The sequence below is a fragment of the Lycium ferocissimum genome, chromosome 6, assembly GCF_029784015.1.
Source record: "Lycium ferocissimum isolate CSIRO_LF1 chromosome 6, AGI_CSIRO_Lferr_CH_V1, whole genome shotgun sequence".
Classification (NCBI taxonomy): Eukaryota; Viridiplantae; Streptophyta; class Magnoliopsida; order Solanales; family Solanaceae; genus Lycium; species Lycium ferocissimum.
Genome location: NC_081347.1, coordinates 5,723,837 through 5,736,900, shown reverse-complemented (window position 1 = coordinate 5,736,900; position 13,064 = coordinate 5,723,837). Strand labels below are relative to the sequence as shown.

At 32.1% G+C, this 13,064-nt stretch overlaps 1 protein-coding gene across 1 annotated transcript; it reads right to left on the bottom strand.

Moving 5' to 3' along the window:
• Positions 1-396: 396 nt before the first annotated feature.
• Positions 397-6,419, bottom strand: LOC132059075 (AP2-like ethylene-responsive transcription factor AIL1). Its single transcript, XM_059451560.1, has 9 exons — positions 5,956-6,419; positions 4,791-5,367; positions 4,130-4,212; positions 3,949-3,957; positions 3,361-3,449; positions 3,166-3,239; positions 3,005-3,055; positions 2,172-2,248; positions 397-1,650 (listed from the first exon to the last, which is right to left on the bottom strand). The coding sequence occupies exons 1-9, from the start codon at positions 6,176-6,178 to the stop codon at positions 779-781; spliced, it is 2,055 nt and encodes a 684-aa protein (XP_059307543.1). The 5' UTR covers positions 6,179-6,419; the 3' UTR covers positions 397-778.
• Between the last annotated feature and the right edge of the window lie 6,645 nt (positions 6,420-13,064).

The window sequence follows — 13,064 nt, the reverse complement described above, 5'->3', positions numbered from 1 at the left end:
TAGGAGAAAAAATAGGATGAGTCCTTCCACTCTTAATCAAAGGTTTCAAGATCAAAGGAATAAAGTTAAAATTACTACAAGAGCCAAATTTTAGCCAAGGTTGGATGCACTAGGAAATGATCACTCCATTTTGTTTTGTCTCTCATTCTATTTTACTCTAGTTTTTCCCTTTTCTCTTATTTCTTTCATTTTTCATTGACATTAATTGTTTATAACAATGATCAATGGTTCACAAGATTTGAAAAAAGTGAAGAGCTTATTTAACCTTAAATTGCAGTATTAGAAAAAAGTGAAGAACTTATTTAATCCTTAAAATTACAGTAATAGAAAAAAGTGAAGAACTTATTTAAGCCTTAAAATTACGGTGCTAGTAATTGGAAATAAGCATGTGACTGTATACAACTATGTACATAGCAAATATACTAACACAATAATTGGAAAATTCCCATTATCTGCATTGTACTATGTTAATCCAAAATTACAAAGCATTTACTTTCCGAGGATCTTTAAGAATGAAGTTCCCAAAATTATAGCCAAGGAGAGACTATTCATGAACTTCAGCCTTCAGGTCCTATTAACAAAATTAGCATTTGCATTAAAGCAACGAAAAAACAAAAAAAAAACAAAAAGAACCCTCTAGCTTTCTTGAGTTGATTTTTAAGCAAAAAGAAAAAAAAATTGAGAACTAAAAAAGAAAGATTAGAGATTAGTTATGTATACATCCCCCTTGCTAGCTAGCTAGATTTCCCCCTAGTCCAAGTTCCTTGTCATGAGAGGTCTATGTGTCATTCCACACGGTGAAAGTTGGGGCCGCACCATGGCAAACAGCCATGGTGCTATTCCTCGACGCGAGAGCCACAGGAACAGCTGTTGACATCCAATTATTGCAAGCGGGATCCTGATGATCATACAGACCAGCCTTGGCCGAGCCGTTAGATGTTGATTGTTGGGAATGATAGTAACCAAATAAGTTCTCATGACCAAGTTGTAATTGCTTCACTTCATTCTCTCCATATCCATTTGCTTGGCTTTGTTGATTGCTTTCTTGATGAGCCATAATTGAACTCAATTGTGGCAACACAAATCCACCACCACCATGACTATTACTTGCATATCCAACTCCTTGATGGTATGTAACATTATTGTGTTCCATTGAAGAAGAATTATCCAAGCCCATTAGATTGTGCAAAGCTGAACTAGGCTGCAAGAAATTGTGAGCAATATTCCCATGTTGAAATTGATGACTAAAATCTTGAAAATTTTGAGTAGTCATATTATGATCAGAAGAATCTTGTACTTCTTGCTTGCACCATAACCTTTGTTGGCTATAAGGGTAACTATGCATAGCGCTTAACGGTTGAGCTTGTTGAAGAGCGATGTTAGGCCAGCAGTGGCTGGCGCCATAGCTACCAATTGAACCATTCATGAGATGTGTACCGATATTTTCTTGGCTCGTTCTTTGATAATCCAGAGCGATTTCAGCTTGCTCAGCGTCTTTGAGACGTTTAGCAGCTCCTCCAATGGGTAACGTGCTGCTCTCTAGTATGCTTTTTACGTCGTATCGGTTGATCTCAAAGTTAGTTACTGCATTGAGTCCACGGAATTTGATTGCTGCAATGTCATAAGCCTCTGCAGCTTCTTCTTGTGTGCCTAAAAGAAGGAACAAAATTAGATGGGAACAATTAGGAGCCAAAAAAATCCGACTAATTAGTAATCCGTGCAACCTGTCCAAGTTTAAAGTAGTTGGGTTACCACCAACTTGTTTACTAACTATTTGGTCAAAATAGTGTAACCTGTCGGGTCTAAATGCCGTCCAAATCCAAACATACAAAATGAAGTTGGAAATTGAAAACTAAGGTAAGTTCGGTGGATAATAAGCTAATAATTTAAGAAAAGTATATTAGCTTTTACTTTCCTAACTTGCAAAAGTCAAAAAAAAAGAAAGAAAAAAAAAGGGATATATGGAGCAAGTGGGATCATAACTCGTTATTTAACTCATATTGATCTGAACAAGCTTTGAATGAGGTCATGACTGTTTATTGATTTGATCTGTTTTGACCCGCCCAAATTTGGCTCTACCCGTCCATTTAATTTGCCACCTTCTAGGAACGATCATAAAATGATTTCCAGGAAATTGGTTTAAAATTCAAGGGAATTAAGGGAGCACTTACTGAAAGTGCCAAGATATAGATCCTTGTTTCCAGCAACTCTTCCAATTCTTGCTTGCCATCTTCCATGCTGATGGTGCCTATTATATATCACCAAAAAATTCAAAACTAAATATGAGAGAGAGAGAGATTTTGACCTTGTATAGTGGCAAAGTCGGAATTTTCACTAACAGGATATAAAATATAAAAAAGTAAATATACAATGAAGCCAAGAGGATTCAACATTACTATATACACATAAGAAATAATTGAGCTTAGATGTTCGAATAAACCCCCTTACGTTACCCTTAGCTCCGCATGTGCTTGTACTGAACTGTAAGTCTTGGATAGACAATTTTTGAAGGGTAATTTCCAGATAATTTTATCTTGTGCACAAGCTCATGCCATTTGATATAAACTTTATCATAAAATAACTTTGGTTGGAGATTTTGTGCAACAGCCAAATAATATCATGCACACAAAAATAAACAAAAAGGCCAAGCTGAAATTGAACATAATCTTATTGTTACACGATAGTTTCTTCAAAACATGTTGTACATGTACACCATGCGATCTTTTTTACCATTATCATATCATCGATCCAACGATTAATATAACCAGAAAGAAGTCTATATTCACGACTGAAAATTTGGTCTTTAAGTATGTTTTTGGTCCCTAAAGGTTACATATATATCATACCTATGGTTATACTTACCATATGGAAACGCAACTCGAGTAGAAGAAGTATTTTCTTGAATGATATTATAGATAAATAGGAGTTCGAGGAAACCACCCATCACCTCAAGTCAAATAGTTTACTTTAATTCATTTATAGTCGACATGAAATTGTATGTTACCTTGTAACACCGCGGTAAATAGATGCACCACGAGAGAAACCACTGCTCTTCCTATATTACGGACCAAAGAAAATATAACGTGTTAGATTCTTACATTTTCTTGAAAAGTTTTAACAATTTTTTCCTCTTAAAACAGCTTAACGTAAAACTCTAAAATGTACCTTCGTAAAGATGCAACATATTCCTGTCTAGTCATATGCTTCATCTCCTCAAGCTCTTTCTCATAATTGCTAATCTGAAAATTTTCATAAGACAAAAAAGCATAAAATTTCATGTACGGAATTAATATTTGTTCTCCCACTAACTAGACAAATTTCCTAGGAAATCGAAATGATTGAAATTTTCCATGTACTTACTGGGAAATTCGTGGTAGTTGTCGGACCCCAGTACTTAAGTGCAGCTAAATCATAAGCACGAGCTGCTTTTTCTTCCTTATCATATCCTCCTATAAAAAATATTTAAAAGAAAAATAAATCAGCCAAGATAGAATTAAAAACCACACTACCTGAGTGCATATATTGGCAGAGACTTTAGTTTTGTATGCACTATTCGTATAAAAGAATTTTCACAATATTAGTATGTGTAAATTTATTGTAGCAGGTACCTTAACTTATTTTCTAAATTACCAAAATAACTTTTTATGGACGGTTACAAATATATAACTTTTAGGTGGCCTAACCTTATACTATAATTATTTTTTACATTGTCAGTATGTAAAAGTTAAATTTATGGACTAATTACAGTGATTTGCTGTATTATTTTAACACTTTGAAAATATTAACACGTCGAAATGTACCCCCTAGGCTTGTATCTAGGCTCACTCCCTTCTTAAACAAAGGTTTCATGTTCAAGATTCAAGAATGATATTGAATGCCGAAGGAAAACAAAAACAAAAACCCTTTGAAATGAGTGTTTTATATACATGAAGGAAATCTATAACTTACCCAAATAAACTGCGGGAAGTTAATTTGCAAGTGGTGAATCCATCAGCATTCAATAGAATGAGAGAAAAATGAAAAAGACAAATTCAAGTTAGTGATCTTGAAGCAGTAATAATCAAGTAAAATGAAAAATAATAGTAATAATTGAAATTTAAAGAAGCTAGTGGGAGACAATGAAATATACCTTGCCTTCCTTTGCGAGTTTGTCCCTCTCTCCTACAACTATTATCCCACAAATGTGCCTCATATCTCCCCGTCCACCTATGCCTACACTCAAAATAATTTATATTAGGAAAAAAAAAAACTTAACTCTCACTCAATATCGACTATGTACTCACTAAATAAATCAAGAAAAAAATGTTCTTCAAATAAAATATGTTCAACAAGAAAGAGATTCTTAAAAAACAAAAAAAACAAAAAAGTTCTTTAAAATAAAAGAAAAAGAGAAGCTAGAGGTAGCACTAAAGAGAAATAGAAAAAAATCATGTACTAGCAAATAGACTTGCAAAAACGAGTGAAATTTGAAGCATCAACTTTAATCTAGAAACTAATTATGATTTCTCATCTTTTATGATTTTATTAAGGGTGTTCTAGATTTAAATTATATCTATAAAAAGTAACTTTTGACTTATATGTGCAGTATTATTGTCTATATATATAGACATACAGTATAGTGTGTCTAATTTTTTGATTAAGGATATTTAACTGATCGCCTTTCAATCTATGTAGCTACGCTACTGTAAATGACCTGAAGAGGATGAATTAAACAAATATCTATTCAAGAAAAGAAAAAAGAGAGAAAAGAAATGGAGAAAGAATGGGGAAAAGGGAAAAAAGAGAAAAACCTTGTAACACCACGGTAGATAGAAGTTCTTTGGCCAAAAGTATCAATAGATTTCCTTGGCACTGCTTCTATTGCACCACTTATTTGTCCTTCAATAGTACTATTATTCCCATTCACAATCTCTTGTTTGTTATTTTCAGATGAACAACTATTCTCTCCACCACCGCCACCAGTACTCATAGAAAGTGACAAGGATTGTGCATTATTGCCTCCACCACCCACCATCCCCACCCCCACAACATCCCCTTCTTTCTTATCATCTTGTGATGATGGGGTGGGGGTAGTGGTGTTAGGGTTATTTCTCAACCAATTCTTGATCATTGAAAGCCCTATAATATTATTAGTGTTATTTTCACTAATATTGCTAGTGGTGCTACAATAAATACCATAGTCTCCGTTGTTGTTGTTATTTTTATTGTTACTGCAGACTTGTTGAAGCTTTTGTTCACCAATACCAAGAAAGTTCTCTAGCTTTGGTGGCTCTTGATTATTTTCAATATGTTGACTATTGTATGAACCACCCATTAGCATAGACATCTCAGATGTGGTCTTGTAGTTAGTATCATGAGAGTTCCAATCTGCATACAAAAAATATCAGGGTTAAAAAAGAACTTAAAAAATACCATATATCCATCATTCAACAAGAAACACAAGTTATTCAACTTAAAGAGATGTTCTTGACACTTAGAGCCAATGAATCTCTGTACTTGTCATATATCTATGTCATAGAAAACAAGTAGAAACAAAAGGTAGCGAGAGCTTAGTGCGCCATACTGCGGTTTTTCTCTCTATTAGTCGTAACCAATAATTCCAATGGCAAAAGTGTAGATTCAAAAGCCATTTTTTGATACACACACATGATGACCATTAATATTCTTGATCTATTCTCCTCCTTTTTCTTTTGAAGAGTTAGTAGGGTTTTAGTAGTTCATCATTGATATAGGCATCATATGAGCCAACCAACCCAAAAAAGTACGGTTAAGTCCAAGATAAGTAATATGTCATAGTGTTTTTAGTAGTTTCTCATTGATGTCGGCGTCGTATGAGTCTGACCAGCCAAAAAGGCACGGCAGGTTCAAGACGAGCACAACCGTCATAGGGTTTTTAGTAGCTTAGTTCAAGAAATGGCCCAAAAATTAAAGAAAAGGAGACAAATAATAACTCACCTTGTGATTGATGATGATTTCTGTTGAAAGCTTCAAAAATACCAAAAGGGGTATCATGAGGAACAACATTAAGAGAAGGAAGTACTACTGAGGAGTCATCATGATGAGAAGTAAGATCAAAACATTCTCCAGATATTTCTTGATGTGAACTTTGTTGTGATGTGAGGACTTCCTCATGTGGTGAAAGTGAAAATCCAAGCCAGTTGTTCATTGAAGAAGCCATCAAGAAAATATCTTGGCTAAAAAATAAATATTCCTATTGTTATATATATAACTATTGAAACACTGTGGAGTAATAATTTTTCCACTCTAAAAGTACATGCATGAAGTTCTACTAGAAATTAAAAGACTTATAGACTAAGTTCTTTGAAGAGGGGAGGAAAAAAGAAGAACAGGAAGGGTCCAAAAAAATATGAAGAGGAATCATTTCTCCCAAAGCATAAGGTGAAGATTTATATGAAACTCTAACTCAAGTTTTTCACCCACCCACCCCTCTAGCTACCCCAATGTACCCCTCCCCCCACCCCACCCCGTACCCCCCCCCTCTCTCTCTCTCTCTCTCCATTTCTTGTTGGTCATAAATGGGGTGCCCTCTAAATGAGGGGCAGTGTTTTCTCTGATCCCAAAAACATCTATAGGTTCAAAATGAAGAGCAAATATAGGGTTGATGAGGGGTAGGATTGTAAATGAACCGAGTGTGGCTATAAGATGGATATTTCTATTTGATTCTACTAACCTTCCAAATAATATTTCTTTTGAGCTTAATTTCTGTGTACTGTGATTAATATTTTTACACTATTGGATTAAGATCATATGTGATAACATATAGAGTTACTCTTTTAAAAAAAAAAAAAATATACTGATAACATAACATCGATTATATTGTCACTATAAAAACGTAAATAGCAAATATGTAATGAGTTCAAAACTGAATTCAATATGTTCGACACGAAATATGAATATATATACGAGACGAAGCCGTGATAAGAAGGGAAGGGGGTCGATTGAGTCTCTTAATCCCTCAAAAAATGTACTTGTGAAAATAGGGTAAAAGTAAAGTTCTATTGGTTTACATATAAGTTGATGATTAATCCCCTTGACGTGGGGTAATTCTAGTGTATGTCGTAAAGATCTAGAGGTTCAAAAATTATTTTAAGTTACAAGTTTAATTTTCAATTATGATATTTTAGTGTTTTTAAAATCAATTTTTCAGTAGCCTTCTGGGTATTTCATTATCACAAAAAACCAGTGCTTTAAATAGAGGTGGATTAAACAACCATGCCTCCAACTTCACAATTGCATAACAAAAGTACAACCTACTATACAAAGGTTATATTAACAGTCAAAAGCAGTTAGTTATTCACTAGGCTTCTAGCACAAGAGTAAGTATTTTTAGTAAGTATTTTTTGAATCCCTCATATAATTTTATGCCCATAACTATTGAAAAAATGGAATTATCCAAGAACTTCATTGCAAATCGGACGCTAAATTGCTTGTAGCTAACAACTTTTTTAGATAATATGTGGCTAAATAGAATTAATGACGAATTTTTGTTGTGTAGTTATAGAATTAGTTCATTGATAATTCCTTTCTTTTAGTAGTATGTCATTGGGTGTATAAAAGTTAAATTCTTGAACTTTGATTTAATATGCTGCTGCGAAATTCTATACATATCAATCGAAAAATAAAGAATAATAACCAAAAATGTATCTATGAGGACTAAATTAAAAAATCGTCTGAATTTATATAGTCTGCTGTACGTACTAATAGTTTATTTTGGCAAGATCCTAATATTTTAGTTGTAATATCTAATCCTTTTCTTGTGTAATCTAAAGATAGGGCAAAGTGGTATATAGCATGTTGAGGAGACACTTGACCCTATCTTTTTCATTCTTGCATATATTCTACTCCATTTGTTTAAAATATAAAATAGGATTTCTAAAGACATTTACATTATCATGTTATTTAAAAGGTAATAACAGGTAGCTGTAATAAAGTCAGACTTTTCAGTTTTTGGTTCCAGATTATAACTTATTTTTACTTATTATGTTCTTGATAAAATTATTTGCATAGCATATTAAATATTTTTCCTACATAAATACAAAATTTAAGTCAAAGTTACTGAGTTATGCCAAATCCGCACCATTGTGGATTCGCCCCTAATTACAAGTAATTCTCTGTACATAAACATTAATTGAGTAGTTTTAAAAAAGAATTATTTTATATAACATATAAAATTTTACTGATAGTATATATTATAATCTTTACATCGTCGGGTTCTTTTAGTTAAATGTTGTTAAAGTTTAAAAGCATCTCTTATATAATCAACCAATTAAGCGGGTCGGATCAAGAATTGAGTCAGATTTAGGGTGGGTTGAGTCCTAAAGAAATTTAAATATTAATTTTAATTTATTAAATATTTGTTTAATTTCCTTTTACACATGTCACATCATTAAATTGGTAAGAAAATTGTATTTTCGGCTAAAATGGTCATTGAAGCTAACTAAACAAACTTGAGTGATTTTTAGAAGATAAAACAAAATTGAGTGACTATACTGGTCAATTACCACAAGTTGAGTGACCATATTCCAGGCCACTAACTCTTACATCGTCAATGTATATAACTTAAATCCTTATATATATATATATATATATAGTTATTGGCCTAACACATGGAGTCATGCATATCCTCTGGGCGCATGTGGTTTCGTAATCTTGAAACAAAAATATACTAATGTTCTTTGAACGTTCAAAGAGTATCCAAGTAGTACTCTTATTATACATTTGTTTTCGCCTATATTATTGGCTAAACTCATCTGCAAGAACTTTATGAAAGTCATTCCTTGTTTCTGTATACCAAATCTCTTAAATAGTTTATTATTAGTAATTAATAGGTTTTTTCCTTCTCTATTATTTGTGTTTGTCTGTCCCTCCCTCCTTATCTTTCTAATTCGTACTGGCAGCGCAAAAAAACATTTAATAATCATATCATTTTAAGATGATTATTACTAGTAAATTTCATTGATAATTGATAAAAGTAGTAACTTGTCACATGTTAAATTATACTAATAATGTAAAATATTTACATTATCGATGTGTGTGTGTATAAAACCTAAATCCTTCTTCAAAAGGCAAATAAAAAAAATTGTCGTCTGAAGGTAATGTTGAGTAGAGTGGAAAATTGTACAGTCACTATTGACAAGTTCATTAATTGTTGGACACTACTGGCCAGGAAAAAGATAAATCGATTGCAAGTTGTGTTTCACTTAATCCAAGATCAGAATTAATACGTTAACCCCATAAATTAATGTAATCTTTCTACGAATATAGACTAATTAATTGGTACGCTTCATTAGTCAACAATTTTGCTATACCCTGACATAAAAATAGAAATTGTTACCACATTTGTGTTTTAGGAATCTTTACTCCCTCCGTCTCATATTACTTGGTCACATTACTAAAAATATATGTCCCAAATTACTTGTCTATTTACAAAACCAAGATAAAATTAATTAAATATTTCTCATATTACCCTTAGTATTAAATGTTTGTAAAAGGGGAATTGGCCAAGTAATATGGGACGGAGGGAGTAATTATTACTCCCTCCGTCAGATGTTACTTGTCTACATTATTAAAAATATATGTCCCAAACTAATTGTCAATTTACAAAACCAAGATAGAATTTATTAAATCTTTCTCATCTTACCCTCAATACTAAGTGTTCTTGAAAATAATCAATATTAACTAGAGTGCAATTTATTGGAGAGAGATAAAGATAAGGTAGTAAAAATACACGTTTATGATTTCTTAAGGGGCATGTAAAGAGAAAAGTGGACAAATAATATGGGACGAAGGGAATAATTAAGATTTTTGTTACTCTCTCGGTCTCACTTTATATGAGACATTTTCTCTTATATAGTATGTCCCAAAAGAATCATATCATGTATATTTAAAAACAATTTAATTTTAAATTTTTATCATGTCCTCAATGAGATAATTTATAATCATTTAATATAATGATGACCTGTAATTTCTTTTAAAATAATCTAATAATATAAATTTACATCGCTAATACATTTAAAAAAAAAAAAAAACTCTTGTTAATAAAGAGAAGGTGTGATGGTGCAAGAACACCTGTAGAGAGGAAAACTGATATATCTGACAAACAGTGATGACAAAAAACCCACACGCAGATATTTAGGGAGTTATTCTTATTCAAGAGGTGTCAATTGACATTTCATATAGCAACTTATATTTTATAAATATGTATATTTTATTTTATGCATGTACACAAACTATAATTTGAAGTTTTTTAAATTCGTCGTGTATTTACTTGTTTATATTTTGACTTTTCTTGGAGAACATACTAGTTCTGATCACTTCTCCATTGGCCCTTTATTTTTATTGTGGTTAATTTCTCATTCCGCGTGACAATTGCATTAGGGCTAGTGGTGGGCGTTCAGCTTTCTGTTTGGTTTCGATGATTCGGTAATCGGTAATTAAAAGTAGATATCAAATATCGAACTTTAAAGTTCAGTTTAGTAAATCAAATTTCGGCAATTACCTATTTGAAGGAAAAGATATTTTGACAAGATATGTTCATAATCTGTCCAACATTTGACATGTTAGCTTTTAGAGAAATCACATATAAAGGTAATTAGATTTTCACTCTCAAGCCATAACATTATGAATTTGACGTCAAGGGTCAATCAAGATATCCAAATCACTCGTTAGTGTTACCCATATATATGGTAAACAATACATTAGGTGTGGATGTCCGGTATAAGATTCGATATTTCCAAAGTTCGATCTCGTTAATTCGGTGAGTAAAAGTAGATACCAAATACTTAATATAACTTTCAAAGTTTGGTCCGGCATGCTAAATCAAACTTCAGTACAGTAATCCCAATTCGGTTTGGAATTCAATTTTTGGTAATTTATGCCCACCCATAATTAAGACCCGATTAAATTCAAATTCACATTAAAGATAAAACATTTTCAACCAAAGACAACTTCATACATATGGCGGCAGGGCCCCCTTCCTTTCTCTCCACACCTATATATATATATATATATATATATATATATATATATTCACTATATAATTTTGTAGTTGGACATAAGTCATTTCAGTGTCAGAAATCCTCTTCCTCTTCATCTTCCTCTCTTATGTATATCTGTCCACTGCCACACCCCTTAACCTAACCAACCCACTACTTTTGATTTAATTTTTCCTTTTTTTGCCTTTAGAAAACCCATAACTTTCTCACATTCTTTTGTCATACCAAAATATTCATTATTCTAAGCTTTTATTATCCTCAGCTTGTCATAATCATCAAACTGCTCCCCCGCTAGAAACGGGGGACTTTTTTTCCCCTTTTTTTAACAAAAATAATTCATTTGCATGAGACTGACACTTCTAAGTTCACCTTTTTTAATTTATGCAGATCATTTCACAGAGAACACAGTCTTTGACACGTGGCAGTACCAGGGCGGATGTAGGCTTGAAGTTATGGATTTTGGAAAAAAAAATCACTAAATATCTACATAATTTAAAATGTAGAATCTAATAACTAGCACTTGAAGTAACTGTCTTAAAATTAAAAAGTTATCATAAAATTTAAATTCTGAATTCGTCTATGGGCAGTACGTATCTAACACAACTTATCTTATAGTAATCTTTGGGTGTGTAATGAGTTAACCATAAATATTAATTAGTATAGTACTTTCTCCATTCCAAAATAAATGAATTTATGGGGTGTTGTCTACCCTTAAGAAAGTTAATTAAGGACATTAATTAAATGGAAATTTGCAGCATTACCCATTTGCTTCTTTCCAAAATTTTCTTAAAACAAGAGAGCCAATATTGAGATATTTGGAAGACCGATTAACGAGAAAGGTAATTTTGAAAAAAATTATTAATACATCTTTTTAAGAAATTCAGTCATTTTGGACCATTAAAAAAGTGCTAGAAATTTATTTCTATTGAAATGCCTGGAGTATGCCTTAAATTTGGTCAACCGTGAAGTTAATTAAGGGTAATGTGAATAGTGAAAGGTTTAATAAATAGTGTGAAGTAAACACTTAGTAAAATCATTTTTTGGGTATTCACACGCAACATCTTTTTAATATCGTCATCGTTTGAAAAAGAATTTCAAAATTAAGAACAAAAATAAATATTTTGTTCAATTCATGCTTAGGTCTTGGTGGTCAATGTCCTTAAAATGGAAGGATAGCAATTAGCAACAATGCTGCAAAACTAAAGAAAATAAAAAGGCATTTAATTAATTAAAAAGAATAAAGAGAGGGATTATTTTCGGAAACAGCCTCCCTACATTGTACGGGTAAGGTCTGTGTACACTTTACCCTCCTCAGATCCCACATTGTGGGATTTCACTGGGTACGCTGCTGTTGTTGTAAAGAGAGGGATTAATTAATTAAAAATAAACAAAATACATTATTTAAGGAGAGAAGGTGTGTCCCCAAACGAGGACATTAACCCTTGTCTTACGGTTGTTGGGCTAATTTAATTCTTAACATTTAGGGACAATTTGGAAGAAAATCTTGATTAATTCCTAAGGAATTTTCACTTTCTCACTCTTCCTTTATGTGTATCTAATAATTTCTTATTTAATTCTCTCTGTTCATGAACAACAGATTTGACTGAATTAACTATTGTTGCAGTCGAAAGTTAAAAAAAAAAAAAAAAAAAAAAAAATCCTATTTTCTAAATATCCTCTTCTCAATGTTTTATTTTTTCATTATTTTTTGCAGAGGCAAATAGAAAAAAAGTACATCATTTTTTTCACTTGTCTTAGAATCTCAGTTTCGTTCTTTGTCCTTTGTATGATGGACATAAATATAATATTTGTATCAGGCCAGCTGACAATAGCTAAATATAGTCTCCTCGAATACGACGTAAATATACATTAATGCTGTCTTTAAAATTGAATTTTGAAAATGATACAAGAAAAAGTGTTCCTTTCTCAAATAAACTTATCTTCAAATTGAAACCTTACTATACCTAGGTAAGTTTACTCACAAAATTGTCAAACTAGAGGTGGCAGCTAGTCTTCTCTATTCTTTTGTTAAAATATACTCCTATTAGA